The sequence below is a fragment of the Cyprinodon tularosa genome, unplaced genomic scaffold, assembly GCF_016077235.1.
Source record: "Cyprinodon tularosa strain WSP-4 unplaced genomic scaffold, ASM1607723v1 ctg609, whole genome shotgun sequence".
NCBI lineage: Eukaryota > Metazoa > Chordata > Actinopteri > Cyprinodontiformes > Cyprinodontidae > Cyprinodon > Cyprinodon tularosa.
In genome coordinates this window covers 321,340-345,706 of record NW_024039351.1, presented here as the reverse complement: position 1 = coordinate 345,706, position 24,367 = coordinate 321,340, and the positions used below count along the sequence as shown (strand labels likewise).

The following is a 24,367-nucleotide window of genomic DNA, read 5'->3' as shown; positions in this document are numbered from 1 at the left end:
TATTTCAGTCAATCCACAAATAGTTGAACATATTGGCCTAAATATGTTGTAATTATCCTATTAACTTAAATTAGTATAGTAATAATAGTATTTTCAAAGGTTGTATGCTACATTTGAAAAGAAAAAAATCTTAACAATGAGGCCTCCAGAGCATGGTTTTGCCATTTGTGCTGGAAAATTCCTCAGATTAGGCAGACAGCTTTTACCAAAAATCTCCTAATTTAGCCCCACTCTGGACAAGCTGATTTGACCTTCCATGCCCCCATCTTCCCGAAGGCCAAGCTGCCATAACCCGCAACCATGACAACCAGTCAGAGTTCATAAAGTTATCCTCAGAGAATGGAATAATACATTAGATTAATACATGAGAATACTATATTAATGCTTTAGCTACTGATAGTCTCCTACAGACCGCTCTAGACAATTTATTTCCCCTTCTGACATCATAATGGGAATGCTCTTCAAACAGAACGTTTTGAGCACACATTAGCTAAGGTGGAAGCCAGGCATACATAGTACGATTTTTTCAATCATTGCACGCAGCTATAGTTCACACTGTACGACAAAACCACAGGGTTTAAAAGTTCACAGCTCACGATGTATGTTCTCACGCTGTGCGACCCGACTACCTGATGCAATCTACCTGCTCACACTGTACGACTTAAAACCACGTCAGACTCAGCTCCGCAGTGAGATGGCGCTACTCGGACTTGTCTATCCGGAAGCCAAACGAGTAGAAGAGGGATATGAAGCTCACGAGTGAAACACGCTGCCATGGCAATTTGTGCAATTATGTGTGCTGAAAACCCTAAGTAGAAAGGGCGACTTATTTGGACAAAGACATAGCTGAGCAAATGTGGCTACTACGGTCTGTCAAATTTACAGAAAGAACTCCATTTAACTCGCAACCCCGCCATGTTTTTGTGTTTTCGTCTAAGAGGAAGAAGAAGAATCCTTGTTTGCGCATGTACACTGAGCAATTTGCCCACAACGGCCGACTGAATTTGAAACACGTTTTATATTTTCCTTACCTTACGATTCCTGATCGGGAGGTGGTCGTGAGTTGCTGCACACCCTTTGTTACCCCCTGTACACTGCGAGACGCACAATCAGGCTGAAAGTCGTCCCGATTGAAAAATTCTCATGTGACTGGAAAATCGTCCCGAAAAGGGCAAAAAATCGTACAGTGTATGCATACCTTACGTGGCAGCTCAAGATCTGCTTCCAGCACATGCTCCCTATGCCTGCTCTTCTCTCTGCTTGGTCCTTGCTGACCGTTCCGGACCTCTGGACCCGACTGGACCTTGGACTTTTTTTGGTCTTTGCCTCGGCTTGTCCCCTGGATCAACCCTGGTCCTCTCTGGTCCTGTCTGGAGCTCAGCAACTTCTGGAACCACGGAGCCACTGGTGCTCTGAGCCTCGGACACACCTGGCACTTCGGTTACCCCTGGTACTCAAAGTGACACACCTTCTCATGGAACGGCACTCTGCATTACCATCCAGGTGGACATGTAATTAGAAGCTCTTCCCACAATCAAGAACCTGCGTTGACTAACAATTATCGGCCTCTTGCCTCACAGGACGGCCCCACAACTCCGAATTAAAACATTTTTCACCCATGGAAGTCACCATTTTTTTCAATTGCGCAATAATATTCTGACACAGTTAGGCTCTACTAGAAATTTAACCTACAGAGTAAGCACAGGAAGGCTAACATTACCTTAGTTTTTCTTTTTTTTATTGTATTGTGTGTGTAGCATGGCTTTCCATCTGTTCTAGCATCTTCTAGAAATGTATCAAAACTAAACAGCTTACAGTATTTCTGTGTATGGTATTTATATCAAATTAAACACTACTCAAATAAAGTCTATTGTTGTGCTAATCAGAGCTACAGATACTCTGTTCTTTCTTACTGTGAGAACTTTGAAATTAACAAGTACATCAAATAATAATTTTCTCTCTCTGAAAAAGAACACTCTGGATCCATATTTAACTGGACTTAGATAGCTCTGCTAGATGGTTGTTGTTCTGCTTTTTGCTCTGCTTGCTGTTCTGAAAGGTTTAGGTTCCAAATGGCTCTAGAATTGTACCATAATCTCTAAATTCAGATGACGGATCAAATAGTACTCGGACACAGAATTAGATTTTTTTTTTGCTAGGTAACCTTGGTTATAACATGTTCATAACTTTATGTCTGATCCTTCATCCTCGATCAGATTATTATTTAAAAAAAAGAGCTACATTGGCTAATTTGATTTCTATTTTGTGTTACTTCATTAAGAAATCATCAACTTTAATAGGATTGTAGCTGTATCTTTGTACAGCATTTTATTTTCGACCAAAGCCTTTGACATGTTGAGCGAGGTATAAAAAGTGTATTTGTAATTAATGATCTTTCCTAAAGTCACTTTCACACTCTGGATTGATGCGACCATACGTACACATCCTTGATCGTCAATCTGCAGGCCTCCAGCGGGTTCTGGACATTTTCTTGGCTAATATTCTTCACCGAGGTGTAAGCTGCTGCCCTGAAAATCTCCTCTGCTACTCACCACCTCTCTGATATTCACCCTCAACACAAGAAGTGTTTGATGAGTCCTTTAGGATTCTACAGAGAAGAAAGTGGGAGTAGGAGAAGGAAGGAACAGTATGTGTGTGTGTGTGTTTTGTTTTGGATGGGTATGGAGTGATTAATCAGATTCCTAAGACGTGCGGTCGTAAGAGCGCTCTAGAATTCCTGTGAGGCTCGGCTTAAAGCGAAGTGTGCCCCCCCAGCTCCATTGGGAATTGGAGGATTTAGAGGCTTGCTTGGAGCTCCATTTGTCTCTTAGCAGCCTGGAGTCATGCAGAGTTCAGACAGCAGAACGTTCAGCAATTAAAAACTCGGCTAGCATGTTTTATCTCTCTAATGGGATAACATGCAGTATTTACGTTTGGACTGTGATTCATAGATGGTGTTCTGACTTTCCCTTTTCTACCCGTATCATCTAGGCGTTTTGGAGGGGCTTTGCCCTGAGGAGGAGGCTTGCTTCTGCGCTCACTGCTTTCACTGGCGCTGAAACCGGAGAGGAGGACGCCTTCGAGGAGGTGGATGTGCAGGAATTTGTCGTGGAGGAGGTATGCAAGTCTTAGGGTTCAGCCGCTCCAAGGTGGAATATTGACCAAACTGACTGCCTCAATAAATTGTTAAAGCAAGATTTTTTGGCTCAAGTTCAAGTCTGTATGTTATAATTGTCAAAAACGGACAAAAGTGTCAACATTTTTCACAACCCATATAGTCGAAATATGCCAATGAATTTTACCAAATAATTAGTTTGAACCATTAGCTGCTATTATAATAGGAATATCTCAGCAGTTATCCAGAAGACCATATATAAAACTGAGACACTGGTTTTGTCCAAGAAGATCTGAATGTGAGGGCCAGGCAGTTTCTACTTTCCAAATATGCTCATTTATGCTTTTATGAAGCTCACTTTGGCTGCAACAGTCAAGAATGTCTTGGCGTTTTGAAGCTTAATGAGAGCCTTAGTATGAAGTCAGAATTCTTTACAGGCATAATAAATGCTCATAACAGCAGTCTTATTTAAAACACACGCATGTAAACTACTACCATGCTCATTTGGAACGTTTGTGTGCAGATTCAATACCACAAGACCCCAATATATCACGACAATCGGCCCCTGCTCCTTCTCTGCTCTCTCTTTTTTTTAATGCTCCAGTACATTCCTGTTCACATGTGGACCTGTTTCTGTGGCTCAGGTCAACATTTGTTACTTTGTGGGAGGAACCAACCTGAGAAAGCATTTTCAGGCTAATAGCTAGTGACTAATCAAATATGCAGCCTAATTCACATCATAGGCTTCTTGACGGCTACTAAAAGTTTCTCAGTAACCTGGAAGGGTAATTTTAGGGGGCTATACAGTACGATGAATTTCACCACTAAGTTGGTTGTTGAGCACTTACTGTAGACCAATACAAGATGTGCAACAAGGAACACCTCTGTCCAGCTCCACTCCATCTGCAACCCTGCCCCTACCCCCCCTTGTTTCATCCATTTGCGCACATTTGCTAAGAATAAACAAAGCATCACCTTTCCTGTAAGAAGTGACTAATAACTTTATAATGCTGATAGCAAGAAATCTTTAATTTGGCAAATAATTTTGCTTCTCAGCTGCTCTAGTGATGTTTTACGGATGGGGAGGGGGTAAGTTCTGTTTACGTTGGACAAACATGCATGTTTGGACGGCCCAATTTGTAAATAACAGATGGGAGAACAAGAAAAAGAGATGGAGAGTGATGTCACACCATAGTCAATCTAATGAGATACCAATGAGTTCTTCGTGTTTTTATTTTTTATTTCTTTTTATCTTACATAATGAGTTATTGCTTATTGCTCTATTAAACATACTTAATTCAATCGGGTGAATTATTATTTTTCCTCCCTGCAAGAGGATTACTTCAAAAACGGCAAATAAACATGTATCAGTTGTTATGTTCTTTATTATGAATATATATTTTTGCCTCTTTCCACTCAAAGCAAGCACTGGAAAAGCACTGGACTCTCACCTTTTCCGATGATTTGCCTCCCATGGATTATCCAGTGACAGAGCTCCACTTACCTCCACAGGTGAAGTTTGGGACTGTTCTTAAATCTAGTGACAAGGTGTATTTTAAGTGCTATGTTATGTTGATCAATATTTAGGAATTAGTTTCTAAACCTGTTCCTTTGACATGTTGCTTAACCCCCACTACCTTCCACCTCCTCTACGAAGCTTACATTCCCCCTCCCTGATTGATCTTTAAATTTATTCGTTTGAAAAAAACAGTTTTATTTCCCTGAGGGACCGAAGGTTGCTCAGCACAAGCAGATGTCATTTATCACTTCTGGCTTAAATGTCATCCTGTTTTTTTCTCTCCCTTCTCTTACCTCTTGTTGGATCTTTTCTTTGGAGCGTGCTCAGCACTGTACATCATGGTAGCCCGTTTGGGCCAGCTGATGTGCTGCAGCTGCTGCGCTGGTCGGCTCCAGTCTGTTGACACTGAGGTGCACATCAAAGGCGATGATGAGGAGTTGGATGGAGAGAAAATGGGATCTGGAGAGTAATTAGGCAGCTTGTCTGACTCACATATGAGAGTTTCATCAGTAGGAAAACTTACTCTGGTGAAATGTATCCATAAAATATTTTGAATGAAAACACGCTCTTGATTTAAACATGATTACCTTTTATTGTGTGTAGTACACATTTTGTTCTAAGTTAGTTGTACATGTATTTGCATGTACAGATGACAGTGGAGTAAATTACAGCACATACGGTACCATCATTATTTGGACCCCCGGTTAAGATTTGAAATTGCATACAATACACCCTTCTCTCAAAGGTGTAGTAAAGGTACCTAGTCACGTTATTTGACAATTTTTAGATTTATATTCCAGTAACTCATTCTTGTTGCATACAAAGTTTTTATGACAAATGGCGGCATCCTGTCGGTGTAGCCTCTGTTATTTTTATCTTTTCAGCTTTGTTTTTGGTAATTTTGTTTGTAAATGAAGCTTTACTATGGATATTTAACATAACAGCATGTGGCTAGGATTTACATCACTCTGCATGCATACAATTGGTCAACAAGGTGAAGCAATAGAGGCCAGCGAGTACTGAACTCCCAGACTACTTGCAGAAAAGAAGTCCAAGATCAAGTTTAAAAATGCACAAGATGAAGATTGATTCCAAGCAGGATAAAACTGGAGTTGTGCAGTTTGGTGTTCACTAAAGTTGTAGCTAAAGCTCATGAGGCGTTATTTTATCCCTGTGAAGTTGTACTAGTGACTAATCAAAGTATTAAAGTATCAAGTGTCTACTTGAGTACTTGTCCTTGCTAATAGTAATACTGTTATTGGCAATGCTTTTAGCCACTATCCTCCAAGTTTAGGTTTCATGGGAGGTGTTACAGCACGTTTAGGACTTATTTAGTAGCTGCATCAATGGGCAGCATCAGGGATTCTAGAAGGTCAGTGGTACTGCCGGTGGGGCGGAGGTTGGGGTGAGGGGGTCTACCTAGCCAGGCAAAGCAAACTAACAAGCCCCCTCAAGGCATAGGCCCTAAAGCCCCTCTCAAACCATTATTGGAGGATTCCATTCCATTAAGACCCCTGGCACCTCTGGGAGAGATACACTATGCTGATCCTGTTTACCGATGTTGCTGTTTTTTGTCATGTTATCATCAGTCCCAGGTGGTGCTCCAACCGAAGCAGGCCTGGGTGGCTGAGGAGCAACCAGACTTTATGGCAGAGAGATGTTCAGCAGAAACTCCCAGCATGTAAGAAAGAATAACTCCTTACATAATGGGTGGGATTTCCTGCATTATCATCAGTGATCTAAACCAGTGTTTGTTGGGAGGGGGGGTTGTTGGGGAGGTTCTAATGAAATTTTAAACTGCATATATTAATATAAATATAGATAGACTCACTGATACCAAGCTATAATGGACAAATATTATAGAATGCACCTCACTAAATGCTTATCATACAAAAGCCTTTTAAATTATAATTTAATTTAAAATATGAAACAAGAATAAGCTGAAAAAACCCTGAGAAATCCTCTTTTCATGAGTGGAAAATATAACAGAGGCTGTCATTTTGTGTGCTAAAAACGGAGTCACGCTGGCTCCGAACACATCGTCTCCAGTCTCCACCCAGTGCAACAGGAATCAGTGTCCCGTTTCAGTGTGCCTACAGGCGGAACCGCTCCACTGAAGACGCAACTCTCCTGCTCTTCACCTGAGCCTGGCACACCTGGAGGAGAAGAACACCCACATGAGGATGCTGTTCCTGGACCAGTTCAGCTTTCAGCACCATCAACCCACAGCATCTGATAGAAAAACTGTAACACCTGAGCTTCAATACATCCCTCTGCAATTGGCTGTTAGACTTTCTCACACACAGACCTCAATCAGTCGGGGTCGGACAAAACACCTCTGATTTCATCACCCTAACCACAGGCCCAAGGTTCACAACCAATCACATTGTGAAGTTTGCAGACAACACCACGGTGGTGGACCTCATCCGAGACGACAAAGACCAGAACTACAGAAAAGAGGTGGAGCAGCTGGTGAGCTGGTGCAGAGACAACAGCCTGATCCTGAATGTGGACAAAACAAAAGAGATCATCTTTGACTTCAGGAAGAACCGGCCATAAACGCTCCACTGCTCTTTAACAGCTCAGCTGTAGAGGTGGACAGCAGCATCAAATTCCTGGGGGTGCACATTACACACAACCTCACCTGGACTGTAAACATCACCTCACTGGTCAAAAGGGCATGAAATCACTTCCTGAGGAAGTTGGGGAGAGCCCACCTGCCCCCACCCATCCTCACCACCTTCTACAGAAGCACCATGGAGAGCGTTCTGACCAGCTGTCTCACTGTGGTGTGGAGGCTGCAGCTCCTCAGACTGGAAGAAAGAGAGGAGAGAGGTGAGAACAGCAGAGAGGATCATCGGGGCTCCACTTCCCTCCATTAAAGACATTTCATCCCAGCGCTGCGGGTCCAGAGTTCGTAACATTATCAATGACCCCTCACACCTCCACCATTGACTGTTCTCCCTGATGCGCCCTTTGGGAAGAGGCTTCGCAGCATTCGATGCAGGTCCAGCAAGTGAGCATTCAAGCTATAAAGCTGGAAGTAGCGAATTAATAAGCAAGCATGTTTTACCATGCATACACCTAACCCGTGAGACTGTCCCCAAGGGTACCGTATTTTATGCATTATAAGTCGCATCGCCTTTCATTTGTTTATGCGTCTTATTTCACAAACAGACCATTCATTTATAATCCAGCGCACCCCGGTGTTTATAGTAGTAGTGCCCACTGACCAACAGTGTCTATGCTCAGTGTGTCACCATGGACTCTACTGGATCGGCTGCCTCTGCTTTGTACCTAATGATCCTCATTGCAGTATACAGAATTACCACTTACATTTCGCACTGGTTATGGGTTTATTACTAGCTCCTGAGGTGGATTAAGGGTGTAACATGTTAGAACCTCTCAGATGATCATGAGGTTACATAAACATATGTAGATCACAGACCTCAGGCTGATTTGAAAGGGACTACAGCAAAATCCTCCCAGAGCTATAAAAATAAAGCTCAAACACCATCAATTAAAGCATATCTCCTTTACTCTGTTATATTAGAGGGCGTTACCTATACTATTTCCTGCACAACCCAAAATATAGAAGTGCACTGTATGCCAGGGTATCATTTTTTGTAACTTCAATTACTTAATCAGGAGCTGATCAAACTAAACACTGTGTAAGAGAAAGCACTTTGTGTTTCACAGCTCTCTGTTAAAGTAAGAAGAGATGTTAAAATATCATTGTTTTGATATAGTTTTTTTTAAATGTTTTTTTCAATTGAAAAACTTAAAGGTACACTATGCAACCGGTGTTGATTTTCCAGCGAGGCTCCCCCCAGAGGGCGAAAGTAAAAGTGCACTGACGTAAATATGCACAGCTGTTCTCCTGGTTTCTCCATCAAGCCAGGCACGGTTGTTTTGAGCTTAGCAGACAGGCGAACGCAACGCATGACTGCTGCGTTCACACTGGACGCAGCTGGCGCGACAGAAGCAGCGAGTTTACATGCAAAGTCAATGGTTGACGTGCGTCAAGGCGCAGCAAAAGGTCCTGCGGCGCGTTTTGAGCAGCAGGCGCAGCGTCTGAGCAGCTGAAGCAGCGCGTCAGGCACATTTAAGCATCTGACTCGCGTGACGCGCCGCAAACGCGCTGCTGCTCGAGATGGAAAAATTAAATTTTTGCTGCTCGACGCGCCGCGTCAACCAATCAGAGAAGCTGATCTGGGAGCTGGCAGGGAGAGAGACACAGCACTGATGATCAGGGCGATCAGAGGATCACTCCTCTTAAACAGTTTATTGACGCCTAAATTAACTTAAAATGCAGAAATCTGCCAGCAGAATATGTTCGCTTTTATTATCCTGCTGCCTGCAGTTTGGATTATTTAGATGAAAAACACCTACCAGCTGCCGCGGTGAACCGCAAGGAGGCGACCCGGCCAGAGGCTGCTGATGAAGGGATCCCTACTGTCGGCGCACCGCTGGTATGTGGGGGTCTGAGCGGCTCCGACAGAAAAAATATTGAAGGCAGGATAATAATCTGAATGAACTGACGGCACTGATTACGTTTTCAGGTGGATTTTCTCACTTAAAAACATATTAAAACTACTTTATTCCCACTGATCACAGCAAATATAGCTGCAAGGCAGAGAAAGGATAGTGAAGCTCCGCCCACCGCGCGTCAGACATAATTTTGCACCGCGCAGCCAGAGCAGCAAGGCTGCTTCAGCCGCGCGTCAGAACTGACTGGTACAAGCAGTAAAAATGAAGCAGCAGACTTGATCTTGCTGCGTCCGGTGTGAAAGCAGTACTGTGCCAGCAACGAGCATGCGTTTAACTGGGGGCGTGTAGCAGTTCTTGCCGTAAAGCAAGACCGACTCTCGCGAGACTTCTGAGCCTGTTGGGTGCGGGTCGGTGCTCCTGCAATTGCAAGTGCAGTATTTCCCCCACAGACCACCAGGGCGGCCTAGAATACCTTTGTTCAACCTGAAATGACTCATTTAATCATCCAAAACTTTATGGAACACATTAATTAACTGAGAAATGTTGCATAGTGTGCCTTTAAATAATGTGAGTTCTTATTCATTTCAGAAGCCGTTCCTCTGTTTCAACCTTGGTCCACAGCGACCTCTCTGAAAGATCAGAAAAAATTATACAAGAATGGTAACGCGCCATCGTATCTCATGCACTATTGCATTATATTGATTGTGCTATTCAGTTGAGCTTAACATCATTGTTACTGTTATGCTGTTTTCAGGGGCTTCACCAACAGCCGCACAGCTCTGCTTATGCTGAAGAGAGCTGAGAAGATGAAGGCCACCAAACACAAGCAGAAAAAACTTGGAAGTCAGTATGATCTGGCCAAGATGGAATATAGGATTACATTACTATTTAATTAGGATTACCATATACAGAGCTCTTGAAATCAGAGTGGGGCAATAACCCAAAGCAAACAAAGCTACAATCTAAAAGTAGTGCATCAGAACCACTCAGTGAATGTCCTAAAGTGACCAAGGCAGAGTCCAGACTAATAAGATTAAGCATCAGGAGATATTTGTAAATGGTCATGAAAATACGTCTCTCCTCCAACCTGCTGAAGCTCAGGATGTAATATAAAGAAGAGTCCCCAAACTGCCAACTTGAGGCTGGAAAGGCAAAGAGCGAAGGGTCTGAATATTTACATAAAGGTGATTTATTGGTTTTCTTTTTATCATATATTTGCAATCTCAAAAATAACAACTTGCCCCATTGTCATAATGGGATAGTGAACCAAGTGGTGGTTCAAGAGCTACAGTACTATATGTGCAAATCTGCAACAGTAAATACTATTGCATGTGTTCCTCAGGATGCCATATAGTGATGACTTCTTTTGATTTATAGACAAGTATCTATATATTTAACTGATGTCCTTAAGGTAATATTTCCTGATGAGACCAATTACATTTTTCCCCATTAAAATCTTAGTAATTTCCAAAATCTTGTAAAACAAGAATTATCTGATGTCAATGAGTGGTTTATATGTAACAAATTATCATTAAATAGTAATTTAGGAACATTCCTAGATCAGGTTTTGAATTTTAAAATAAGGATCTCATTGATAAATGTTCTAAATATTTTGGGTTAGTTGATAAGTTGAAAAACAATCTTCCTCTTAAAAACTCCGTCTTAATTCTAATGTCAATGTAACACCCGTCTTAATAAACTACAGATTCTGTAAAGAAAGTCATAAGATGGGCAAATATTAATGCTCCCTCTGATCCAATGTTATACAGCCTGAAATGTTTAAAGCTAACATAAAGATGTATTTATATGTACTCTTTATCAGACGATATTGTCCCAAAAATTTTGAAAATATATATTTACAAAAAAATCCTGTCCTAAAATCAGTATTTTGTTTTTTTGGTTATCTGATGCAGACCTTATGCAGCTTTTACACCTAAATTCGGCCAATCATATATCAACGGTCATCTGTCAATCAAATTTTATCGGTCATAGCATCTTGATTAATATGTTTCAGCTAATATACGCAACGGTTGAAATGAGAAATCAGAATCCTTTCCTTTCCCATTGAGTTGCGTCCCAGTGTTCACGGGGATGGACGTCTGTGTCTTCGGCAGGCGTAGAGCTAACAGAACTGGCAGCGTTGCGAGGCAAGGGCTCAAACATGTACGGCTGGAAGCCTTCTACACCAAACCAAGCTTCTGCCGCCCTGGCATCCTCTTCCACAACATCTTCGTCCCCGCTTTCCTCCTCTAAATAAAAAAATGGATGACGGAGGAGACTCATCCACGACCTCCGACACTAAACTCTCCTCCTCTTGCATGTTTCCGCTGTCCATAGCGTTCCTTGACAGCGTAGTTTCTAAGTCACCAATTTAGTGCTACTTGGTCCCAATGTAATTTCCCATTGGGAACCTACTAGCACTAAGTTGCTAACTGTTAGCAAGATGCTTCCCAGACACCAGCCACAACCAAACATGCTTGCAAACCTTCCGCCACAACAACCCCGCCCTCTTGATAAACAACCAATCATATTCATTTTATTCACTCGTGTAAAATCGTGCACCACTGTGGAGAATTCGGAAATGCAACGGTTGGAACACCCATTTCCCTTCGACTTTAAAGAATCTCAGTCTCCTCATCCATTCAAGACACTTCTCAGTTTATTGCTACATTATGCCTAAAATAAACCCCAAAGGCTTTGCACCTGGTTTAGTAAGACCCTGTAAATCCTTAAAATGTTTCTAATAAACAGCATTTGATACGATTCCAATGAGTAATGATGTGTACTGATGGTAAAAACAACTTACAGTGGGATGGGAGTTTGAGTGGTTAGATAGTTTATGAGCTGTGAATTTCAGACGTTAGATTTTTTTGGTTGCTATCTTTATATTGTGATGTAAATGTATGGGTCCGTCATAATAAGCTGAATAGCTTCAAATGTGCCCTTTTACAGACCCTTCAACACTAATTGTAGAATGTAAATATTCATATAAAATCTGTAAATATTGTCTGTAGAATTTTGAGGAAAAAGTTTATCTCAGTAAGTTTTGAAATGATAATGTGACTTCACTAAATGAATGTAAATCCCTTTATTGTCCCACAATGGGGAAATTCACTCTCTGCATTTGACCCATCCCCTTCATGAGCAGGGGGCTGCCATTGTGAGGCCCCCGGGGAGCAGTGTGGGGTTAAGGGTTTCGCTCAGGAACCCAGAGTGCAGGCTGTGCGGATCGAATCGGCTACCTGCAACCTTCTTACCCCTTGCTCACACTGGCTCCGGTGTGGTTACCGAGCCGACGGAGACCGCAACTCCCGCACACCCCCTCTCACACTGCCCTTTTGACTACGGTGCGGTGCGGCTCTGGCAACAGGTCCGGAGATTTAACAGAAGTTCACTTGAGTTCACGTAACTTCACGCGATAACACGGCCCAAATAAGGAGATTTGCGAGAGCTTGTTGCGGAGGGCTCTAACATGAAGACTTACAGAAAAGTTTTAGGGGTATGAAAACTTTTATAAAGAGCTGCACTTACTGAATAAGTTTACATTTGCACATTTTGAGAAAAGGGATCCTTGTGTTTTGATGAGACCTGCATCTTAAGCAACATGTTCTGTAACAAAAATACATAAAAACATAAAAGCAAATCCCCCTTTTTTTCATTCTCATATGTTCTCTTAATAGTCTTGCCTCTGCAGCATTGAGCCTTTCCAGTCCATGTACACTAATGAGCCATAACAGGCAGCAGGAGCAGGGTCTGTCGTGTCTCATTGGGCCCTTTTTAAAAGCCAACAAAACAAATAATAATTGTCAGAAAGGCTCCCGGCAAGTCGTCTTGTGATGACTTTGATTCCACTTCATCACAATGGCTCAGCATAGCTGCAGTGAAAGTTGAACTCACCTCTGCTCTGCTCTGCTCCAACACACAGTGGTCCTGACACGGATGTCGTGCATGTAGGTCATGTACGGGGAGGCCGCTCTTTGATCATAATTGCAAATGCATGACTGAAATTGCAGCTCTCTTGTCATCTTGTGCCACCAACATACAGCTCTATGTCGGCTGTAACTCCGAACGGCATTTCCCTCACTGGAGCCAGAGCTCTTTTCTGATACTTTACCAATCTTTCATGTTTTGTCTTTTTTTTGTTTTTGCTTCTGGTTTTTAAACCGTGTATATCCTTCCTTGATGCTCTCTTTCGCTTTGCTCTTAGATCCCTCTGTAAGGGTTGCTTTCAGAGACTCCAATTACCGAATAAGCCCGGCGGAGGCGAGGAACAGGCCTACACAATACAGCAGACTTTGTTTGAAAGGTAGGCCTTATGATAGCTACAGCCCAAATTTTTAGACTCTGTAATGTTTTTCCATTACTTTCTCCTCCACAAAAGCACTTTAAAGATGAAAGATTGCGTCAAACCCAAGGTTACGACAAACCTTTAGTTTGGGGACTTCTACCAAAATGTAGAAATGAACAAATCATTAACCAAACTAACTTTTTACTTGATACTTGGTCCATTTTCGATTGCAGCTGAGCTCAGAAGGGTACAGCCTGTCTTGACTGGAAAGGAGTCTAGCAAACAAGCGGTAAAGGCAAAGATTTTTTTCCTCCATGTTTATTTTAGTGCTAAGGTCTGATCACTCTGCCCAGAGATGCAGATATGATATGAACTGTTTGACGTCGAAAGGCCAGACCTCAAATAGAAGGAATTTATGAAGGGAGGAGGGAAGATAGCTGAAAGTTTCCCTTTAGAATGAGAACCCATGTATTTTTGTTTTATTTTTTATTTTTTTGCTTTAACTACATTGCACACATCAATAATTGCATTGTGAGATGAAGTACCATTATCATGCAAAATCAACTCTCAGATCAGCAAAAGGTGATGTGAAGCAGTGCCACATAATTTCTGCTTAAATTTGCTTCTTAAGCAGCTAATCTGCACAGTGACAGCAACTGTTCTTGGTTTAGCTGACATCTAAGTAAAAGAAAATGTTTTTCAGATGGTCTCAGACTTTGTTTAGAAGAACCTAAACTGGATACCATGCTAGAGCAATGGCATAAAATGACAAGGGTCTTTTTCCAGGTTTAAAAAAATTGCAACAGGAAGAACTAATATTTATAATGAATTAATAGCCAAAGGCTACATTTTAATATACACTCAATGGACACTTTATTGGGTAGTGCTAGTACCAGATTGTGCCCCCTTTTGCTTTCAAAACTGCCTTTATTCTTCGTGGTATAGACACTGGAAGCATTCCTCTAGAGAGATTGGTCCTTATTGACATGATAGCATCACGCAGATTCTTCAGATTTGTCAGCTTTACATCCATGACGCAAATCTACCTTTCCACCACACCTCAAAGGAGCTCTATTGGATTGAGATCTGATGACTGTGTAGGCCCTTAGATTACAGTGAAGTTATTTTCATGTTCAAGGAAGTCTGAGATGGTTCGCCCTTTATGACATGGCATGTTATCCTGTTGGAAGTAGCCATCAGAGGATTGGTACCGGTGTTTTGGTGTGGATGGACGTTAGCAAGAACAGTTTCATTGGTCAATGTGTGTCAGGAGTGAGCATTTGTATTAGAGAAAAAGCTATTTGTATTACCCAATCTGAAAAACAGAAATTAAATAAAAGTTGAAAATGTAAATTCAATATGGAAAAAGTTTAAAGAAATTAGATTTGGAATAAGAAAAATAACAAATATGAAATCTGCAAGAAAAATGTTTGAAAAATACAATTTGAGAACTATAATCTGAAAAACATTGACCAGTACGAACGTTGTTGCTAAGATCCATCCAGAAACACATAAATGCATCTTTGGTCCTTTGTCCAGAGGAAAGAGAACCCCAAAAAGAGAACCCCAAACTAAATCTCATAAACAGAAATTAGAGGTAAAAAATGACCGAAAAAAAAATAACGAATTGAAAATATGAAATATGAAAATAAATTAAAAGTTGAATAAAATCTGAGAAAACAGCAAATTTACTCTTAAAAATTTTGTTTAATCAACATTATTTTTTTAAAGTTGGATGCCATTTTATTCAAATTCGCATGTGTTCTTTGCTCACAACAATTATGGCACAAAACTCTCTCCGTAGAATACCAAAGGTTTGTAGATTTCCCATCCTGAACTGGTTCCTGTTTTCAAATCTAGAAAACCCTAATCTTTGAAATTTGTGGGTGCAGCAACATGAGTTTGTTTATTGCAGCAGCCAAGCTAGGTGGTCTTCAAAGAAGTAAACTTCCCATCTTTTGTTTAAAATATCCTCATACTCTGCCTAACCAGCCTCTAAAGGGACTTTTCATGTATGCTCTATTGCTGTGAGCTTTGCTTTGCTAGCCTCATATTGTCTATAGCTTGAACCTTGGTTGAGCTATATCCACTTCCCATTGCTGACACTGGAATCTAATCTGAGTACAACACCTCTGTTGATAAGCTTTCAGCCAGCTGGCAGCAGAAGAGTATTTCTATCTGAATGACTTATTTCATCACAATATTCCCAGCTGTTATCTGTCCTCTCCACCCTTGTTTACTTAAGCCATCAACCAGAGCTGGAGTTTTCAGGCATGAATTCAACAGCTACATTAGTTGGTCTTTTACCAAAGGGTTCATGTCCAGGAGGTCACCCTGTGATTAAAACGGTCCTGTCAGTCAACGTTCTGGTCCGACTGAGTGGAGTCCAGTAAAGACTGTAACTGATCTAGAAGAGACGACACCTGCCGCTTTTTTACGAGATGACAGTGAAGCCATGCTATAGAGGCAGTGCGGCTTCCACTCCTCTGCTCCTGACCCGTGGAAGGCACCCCCCTCCTGCTCCGGATCCTTCCCTAGTGCCCGGGGCCTCGGCAGCCCAACCCAGCCAGGCTCAGCCAGCGCTCCTCGTCAGGGGCTAACGTTTCAGGTTTTGACTCAAGCCCCTTCTGGAGGTGATTAGCCCAAAACCCATGACAGATTCTTTCCAAGATATCTGACGCGGCATGTTTATTTTATCCAGGCTCTTTGTGTGGATGTTCTGGACATGAGCAACCCACTTGAAATGGGTATCAGCTTACATGTGCTACGAGGGCCATAGAGAGAGAGGATGGTACAAGGCCTTGAGAAATCTTTTAAGAGCAGAAAAACCAAATATACGTTTACTTTGTTTTATTGAACGATTCTCTCTGTGTGAACGCTTCATTTGATGGAGAAGTTTAAGCCTCTAAAGGGTTTCTACTCTTACTTTCCCCTCATCGCCTGCAGGCACATACTTCCACCCCGTCCCAGCCTCCCTCTTTCATCCAAACTACAACCCCATCAAACATCTGTCCTCGAGTCACAGGGACTCAACAGATCTGTGTTTTTATTTCAGCCCGGAACCCCTGCCTCTTGAACACTTAACTCAGTTTCACACTTCATGTCATCAACAAAGTCAAACTGAAACTCAACCGCTGTGTTTATCTCCGCTCCTCCAAAATGCCTCAATCTTATAACATTTACTGCCTCTCATGTGCATTTAGTTCATGAACTTCTATAGAGCAAAGTGTTCTCCTCTCGCTCTATGTTTAAGAACTGTTGGCACACTTTGGAGGCATGCAGAGCGGTTCGAGCAGCCGGAGCCGCTAACAGACTGACATCCAACTAAAAACACTGAGTCAGTCAAGTCTCAGACATGCTCTAATTCGTCCTCCACTTTGCACATGCCATGAAATAAATGCTGCTGTAATGCACTCTGAAACTCCTTAATTAAAAGGGGTTTATATGCAGACCACATTTAGGTTTTTAGATGTAGTCAGAGGGTCATGCTTTTCTGGTTTGTCTCAGTTATAGTCAGGATAAAAAGGAGGATTGGTAAACAGTTCTGGAGTATGGAGGTTGAAAGGTATTTTAGTCAGAACTGTGTTGTTTTTAGAGTAGAACTGAATAAAAGAAAATGGAAACAAAAGAGTTTTAATGTTTACACAATTTCTCAAGTTACAACCCCAGACTTTTGCCTTGACATTTTCAATTAAGCTTTTAAAGCATAAATAATAAAATAACTGTCAGAAAAAAAACATTGTTTAAAACTATAAACATCCTGACAAATATATAAAAAGACTTTTAAATATGTAAAATAAGATAAGATATGCTTATAATTTGTGATACATTGGTCATTATTAGATTCAGTTTATTAAAGTTTGTTTTTTTCTTCACGTCTGATTTTATTGAATGCTTACGGCCAGCAGCTTGAGAAAAAATAAAAAATAAATAAATAAAAGGTCAAATTCACGCTTTTAGATTAAATCCTATATCAGAGGACCATAAATATGTGTGGTCAAGTAAGAGTCTGAGATGTTGCCTAGCGACATATCAATCATCTTACTTGACTCTTAGCCTCAAAAACTATATGGATGCGACCCTCTAAAGTTACATAGGTGAATTTGGTGAAGGATAGTATGGAGTGAATTTTGTTCCATTATTGTTGTATGCAATGATTTTTTTTTGTAAATTAAAATAATTTTAAAAATACAGTCCAATTTAAACTTGAAGATATTTTAAGTTTAGATAGTACCTGTGCTGTTTTCTAAGATAAAAAAAAAAATTCGCATTTTTTAAAGTTTGTCATTTTCAGAATGAGTTTTATGAATTGCATTATTTTTTTAAATTGTGTTTTAAATATCAAATTTTCTTCAATTCTGGGGGCGGCTTTCCTCTGGAGATAGGAGGGAAGACACGTTTCTATGTAGTAACTACTTTTTATTAGTGAATGAGTGAGTGTATTGGGTTTGTAGGAAAGAATGTGATCTGTAAATGCAAGTTGAGTAGAATGCAAGTTGCAAAACGTATCTAAGAAAAATATGTTTGTTTAAAAAAAGTTACTCTACCTAAACCTTTCTTGTTAGGACTTTTTTAAAGTATAATTTCTGTCTTATTTTTTTTTTTTCCATTTACAAAATGTTTTCAGTGCTTGCAACAATAATTGCACAAAATTGACTCCATAGGAGGCCAGCAGGGAGCATCAATGTGCACCAATGGCTTTATAGAAACCTAATATAGAGACTTAGAGATCTGTCATAGTGCTACTTTGTCAGGTTGTCAATACCTACTGGTTCTGTGGCTGCAGAGAAACCCAAATAATCGGTCAACCACCACCGGGTTTGACAGTTTTCATGAGGTGTTGCTGTTTACTTGCCAACCCTTATCATCCAAAGAAGAATATAGTTGAATATCTTTTGTTGTGATTGTCAAAAGTACAACAAAGCTATCCTGGCAGTACACAGAGACGAGTGAGCTACATAAAATAGAAGAAAGGAACTAGTTTGTCTTAAAGAGCAGCTTAAAATACACATATATATACTGATTGTGTCATCTCCAAATCTGCAGCCTCCTTTACATTCTGGCCAATGAAGGCAAACCTCTTTATTATGAGGAAACCTTCAACAGAAAAAGGGCTTTTTATGGATGTTTTGAAGACTGTCTAAGTTAGTTCCAGTATAAAGAAACAGTTCACTGTTTACTATATTTTCACTTGACCTTCAAATGACACAGAAGGATCAGTAGGTAGAAAATAACAATAAAATAATAAAGTCTGGATATCCAAAAAAGTCTCACCGAAACATAAAGCAATAGGTGTGTCTCTCAGGTGCATTTTTGTTTAAAACAAACTGTTCATTTTAGAGTAGCTTGAAACTTTACTGGAGTAAAAGTAGTGGTACTTCATCATATTTTTGACTCAAGTTGAAAACACAATGTGGTAAAACTACTCCTAAAAGTAAATTGATAACAAAAAAAGTTTAGTCAAGTAACTGTAACTAGCTATCAGTTAAACAAAAACCTCCTTTTTTAGTCTGAACATTATATTTAATTGTATAAACTTGAAAGCATGTTAATATAGGGACAATAATTACAATGGTCCAGAAAGCCAAAGTAGTTACTGAATGAGTTGCCAGAATTTATACCTTTAAGTTTCTGGTTATTTCAACAGGTGAAAGTTCAACTTCTTGTTGTAAAATGTAGGAAAAAACAACTTTTGCATTTTGCTTCGAGTTGAAGGCTTATAGTTTTCCTTTAATTTGCAGTTTAAACAATACAAACTGCTGCTGAAGATAAGCTGTCATTCAAATAGCATTGACCTTCTGCTCAGTGACAGTAAAGCTTCTTATTTAGGTCTAAAGTTACAGGTCCTGGGTATTGGTTAGAGATTAGAGCATTTAGTCCTTGGAAGTTCAAAACTCAAACTGTCCCTGAAACAAGAAGGGTTCAATAACAATAATATTTCCTCACTGAGAGGGAATAGGCTCTTAATTAGTAGGTTCATCCTTTTAAAGTCACCACTTCTATCACATCAGCGTTCCAAGTTACAATAACATGGAAGTCAAAGTTTGGCAAACGGAAAAGCAAAACTTCAATGATTTAGTTTGAGTCCTAAACTCAAAATTGCAAAGGTTTGTTACCTTAAACTTTACAGTTTTGCACACTTTTCTATTTTTGCAGTGATTGTTTAAGATTACCAACAGTGAGGCTGCTAACATTTTAACATTAATCAAGCTTTATTATCCATCTTAGATAGTCTGAAGGCAGCAGTTTAGTGTTTAGTTTAAACGCTCATTTTATGTTTTGTCATTTTTTTAGTTTCATTGATCAAATGTCGGAATCTGTTGTGTGTCTTTGTTAGGTTAGCATTAGATCTAAATAATTTGGAATTCTGATTATTTTTATGAAAACCTGGACTAGAATTAGTATTTTTTTTAAATGTCTGACTGTATTTATTTTAGAGATCTAAATACATCAAATATTTTTTTTTTATTTGGCTATTTTTTAAAATGACAACCAGAACAATTTGATAAGCTCTTGCAGTATTTTATTTGCTGCTATTTACAAGGACAAAAATCCCTTTTATTCACTGGCAGATCCAGTTGAAGAAATGCTGAGCCCAATAGATGGTGGTTTGTTGTTTTTTTCTCCAAAACTTTATGACCTTTAAAACAGTTTAGGAGAAAATAATATTTGCAAGGAGGCAGTGCTCCAAAATAATCCTCAACTTTTTTCATATTTCTGTCAAGATAAACCAAATGTGGACTACTGCATGCTGTAAGCAGATGTGTTTATTGACAAAAATTGGAGAAACATTTTTTTTTATCCATTTTATAAAAGTGGAAAAAATCAGTTAAGTTTGATTATATAAATTATCATAATTTCTTTAAAAAAATGAATAAATTAATGTTTTACTGTCTAATCAGAGCAAATTAAGAGAAAATAATCAGATTGTGTTTGAAAAACAGGCTGATTTCTGCTGTCAGTACCCGAACTACTTCTGTTACAGCTGGAGGGATAAATTGCAAAAGGCTCGTTGTATCCAACCGGTGACCTAATCATCTTAATTTAGCTTGGGGGGGATGGGCAAAGCCTCTAACCTCCTTTTCACCAGCTTTTTGATTCACAGTTCTTTCCTTTTTAGTAGACACCAGATCACTTAATGTGCTTAAGAGCCCCCTTAAATCGGCGTGACTCCTTCTGGCTCTGTCTAGATGTCCTGCAGGGGAGCTGGAGGAGGATCCAGGAGGTTGGAGGAGGTCAAGAAGGCGCTTCGGGGCTTCTTTAGGGAGAAGCAAAAGAGTGGGAGCTCAGGGTAGGGGGTAACAAGCTACAGGAGGGGGGCATTAGTGCAGACTTTCTGTCACAGACTTCATCACAGATTGCTCACAAGCTGAGAATCACAGCCACTGTGGCTTTCTATAGAAACATGTGATAATTTAACATCTAAATCATTCAGTGACTTATTTCTAATAACTTTATTACTTTAAATATCCAGTGTAAGAGAAAACGGCTGCAAAAAAAAAAAGAAAAAAAGAAGCTGAGTACTTTTAGAAGTGCGTAAAGCTATTTCCTGGTCTTTGTTGCCCCGGGGGGAGGCATCCATCACTGGACATTTTTACTGGGGCCTTTCAATTAACCCATGAAAACTGTAAAGCCTTTCTCTTCTTTTTACAGCTCCACAAAAGCGAGCAAATGGCTTAAATAAATGCGTCATTAGTTGCAGCACCCGACTGTCAAAATTCATTATGGGTTTACAGCCCTACGCAGCAGCTTTACTGTCACTGCGGCATAAATGTTTACTGTGAATTACCGCCTTGTTTTAGGCTTTCAGCAGAAATCGTAAATGAGCAGCCTTTCAGATTTCTGTGTGACACTTTGCTTTGATGTTAGAAAACAGAAGGAGAATCATTCGGACATATTCAATACATCACATAACGCCTCAGAGTCCTCAGAGCAAATAAACCGACCTGACAAACCACAGAAAGCTCAATCTAAGCCTGTGTGGATAAACCTTCTCTGTCTGTATCACTGAAGGAACCGAAACAAAAACTTTTATTTTCTGGGATCTGTAGTCGGAGAGGCCCAGATTGGTCATCCGCAGGCGGAGCGAACAGAGAGGATGAGGAGGCAACAGGCTGAGGAGGAGCTGAAGGCGCCGGCTGCTTCACAGAGGTGAGGGGCTTCATGTCGGTGGGAAAATACCTGTAAAACGCCTCAAGGTTTCAGTTTTGCTGAATGCAGCAGCATAATCTGAACATGTTCTATCAAATCTCTGGTGCTTTACTCATTTGTGTCCCTAAGGGATTTTATAAAAATCTAACTGAAGCATTTCTGTTTTATAATTTGTATTTCCTGTTTCAATTTAATGTTATTATCTAGAGCAGGGGTCTGCAGCCTGTGGCTCCGGAGCCACAAGTGTCTCTTTGGACCCTCCGCTGTGGCTCTTAAGATTCCTTAAAAATGATAAAGAGCCAGCTAATGGTTCAGAATATAGAATTTTAACAAATAACAGTTCAAGAAGCTTTAGCAGGATTTATAAAGAAAATTTGAATTTAATTTTCACAATAAAACAACATTAAAAGTATTATTTTAGGTACAGGTATATTTTTTTTCTTCCTTGTTTCTTTTTATTTAACCCTTAGAAACAAACTAAGTCTTCATTTTTATGAAATGTTTTCTGTTTTTCATCTATAAAGATACAAATTACCCGTTTGTTGGTTTAAATGGGAACAGATTTCCTACAGCATATTTTTAACTAAAATAATAAGATGTTTCTTCTTAACAGGTCATGTAATTTTTGCATCTCTAAATGACATTTAATTTCCCTGGACTTGGATGTTAAAGTATTTTGAAAAATGTGATCTTTCTTATTGATGTTGTTTCTGTCCTGCTGCTGTAGTCAGAAGTTTTCACAACAATCTGATTAAAAGTTGAATATTTTCTTCCTTTTTATCCTAAGAGGACCTCATTTACCACAGATAAACTCCACCGGTCTGAGCAGAGGTAGAGTTCAGCTCCTGGTGGGTATTTTTTCATCCTCCTTTTAGTTCAGAAATAGAGACAAACTTCCTAACTTGTGCTGAAAAAGTTTGCCTTCTAGTTTTTTCTAAAGTTTGACATTTCTTGTTTTTTTTTTTTTTTGTTGGTTGTGAACCTTTACACTGTTTGCAGGCTGACCTGTCATCCGGGGATCATTCCAGCGCTGCAGGACTGTGTGTGACTGCCCAGCTTAGCAAAGTGAACACCTATCCCTGCAGAAGCAACTCGACTCATGCAAGTTAGTCTAGAACATATTTTTCTTATTCATGATGTGTCAGAGGGAACTCTTCATCATTACTTTTGCCAGTGATGAGTTAAAGGATTTATTTCAAAGCAGATGCATCATAAAACTCCCAACCTTGTACTCCTGCCCCACAACTGCAGTGATCATTAAAAACTAGAAGGCCTGTGTGAGATTTATACTGTGGACAGATCAGAATCCCTATTTTCTTTATGCACAGTACCACAGTAACAAACGCTTCTAGGATGATTTTTGTTTTAGTAAATGCTGATTTTAGTCACTTTAACTCAAGTGAAACATCAAAGAAAGCAGGAATGGTGAAGTCAAAGGTAATAGAGCCAATGTTTGGCAGATATATTATGTACTAAGCAGCCAGAGTTGGCTGCTGTTTCACGCTGGGCAGATTTGTAATAATTTACACAAGTTCAGTGCATGCCATGAATTATGGCTGGAAAAGCCCCATTTATGCCATTAGTACCAAATATTTACTGAGCTTTTAGCTTTAAGGACTTTGTCTAGAGGCAAAAAATACATGGTTAGATTTAAAAAATATAAACATAACATCGTAGTAGTGAGCTTTACATATTCTTTATGTTCCAAAAGTGATAAAAAATATATTTTATAAAAATGAAAGAAGACAATCTGGAAATAGATATGGCACTAAAAGTGCTTATTTCTATCCTTTTATTATGAAGTACATTGAAAAGAGTCTACAGCGGCATAAAAAGCAACAGAGCAGAGAAGGAGTGTGGAGATAGTGGTGGTTTAGAGGAAATTTACCAGGGTGGTTCTCATGGGGCCACAGAACACAAGGAAACAACCAAATAAGTCAAGAACTGATGATTGATTGACTTTATTGATCTCCCAGTGGAGAAATTTACTCGTTACATCAGCTCAAATAGTCAAAGAAGAAGAATGTGCCAAGCGAAGAAAAAGGTGCATTGGATATATGCAATATATACAGTGCTTTCACATAGGGTTTTTTTATTAATTATTTTTTTAGTACAATCATTATACATGGATATTTCATAGGGTGTATAGATGGATATTTATATTTATAGTTGTTGCACTGGGTGTCAAATATAGAGTAACAGGTTATTGCATAGGGAATCAAATAGTAAATTGCATATTATACATTGCACAAGTTATTGCTGTTGTATTGACACATTGTAAAGTCTGGTTGCAGCAGGGATGAATGACCTGCAGTAGCGCTTCTTTTTACAAACGGGGGGTAAAAGTCTTTCACTAAAGGAGCTGCTCAGCTCCTCTACAGTCTGGTACAGAGGATGAAAGGTGTTGTCCATGATGGACACAAGCTTGGACAGCACCCTCCTCTCAGCCACTTCTTCCACTGAGTCCAGAGAACAGCCTAAGAATGCATTTTCTAGTGTATGAGCCATGCCCTGCAAAAACAATCTAGAAATAAGTAAAAAATAACTTAAATGAACTGCATTTACCCTTAATTTGAGTTGGTGAATAAGATGATTTGCATGTTTACTCTTAAAATAAGACAACTAGATGATATGCACTTCAATTTGGGCAATGCAGTTGTTTTTAAATTGCAAATATAAATTGTCTTGTTCCATTGGCAAAGTGTCTCACCTCCTCTGTTAAAGAAAAAAAAAATGCACTTAGTTTAAGAAAAAATTCCTTTTCTAGATTTCAAATTTTTGCCTGATCAAACAGACAAAAACT

The 24,367-nt window shown here is 39.8% G+C and overlaps 1 protein-coding gene across 1 annotated transcript in view; it reads left to right on the top strand.

Moving 5' to 3' along the window:
• Positions 1-24,367, top strand: part of lrriq1 (leucine-rich repeats and IQ motif containing 1) — a 69,490-nt gene that overhangs the window by 39,643 nt on the left and 5,480 nt on the right. The window contains exons 16-24 of the mRNA XM_038307401.1: positions 2,992-3,117; positions 4,538-4,627; positions 6,224-6,315; positions 9,714-9,785; positions 9,880-9,968; positions 13,333-13,431; positions 21,465-21,564; positions 22,352-22,412; positions 22,564-22,669. Coding sequence (XP_038163329.1) covers positions 2,992-3,117; positions 4,538-4,627; positions 6,224-6,315; positions 9,714-9,785; positions 9,880-9,968; positions 13,333-13,431; positions 21,465-21,564; positions 22,352-22,412; positions 22,564-22,669 — 835 coding nt within the window. The remainder of the gene's footprint in view (positions 1-2,991; positions 3,118-4,537; positions 4,628-6,223; positions 6,316-9,713; positions 9,786-9,879; positions 9,969-13,332; positions 13,432-21,464; positions 21,565-22,351; positions 22,413-22,563; positions 22,670-24,367) is intronic.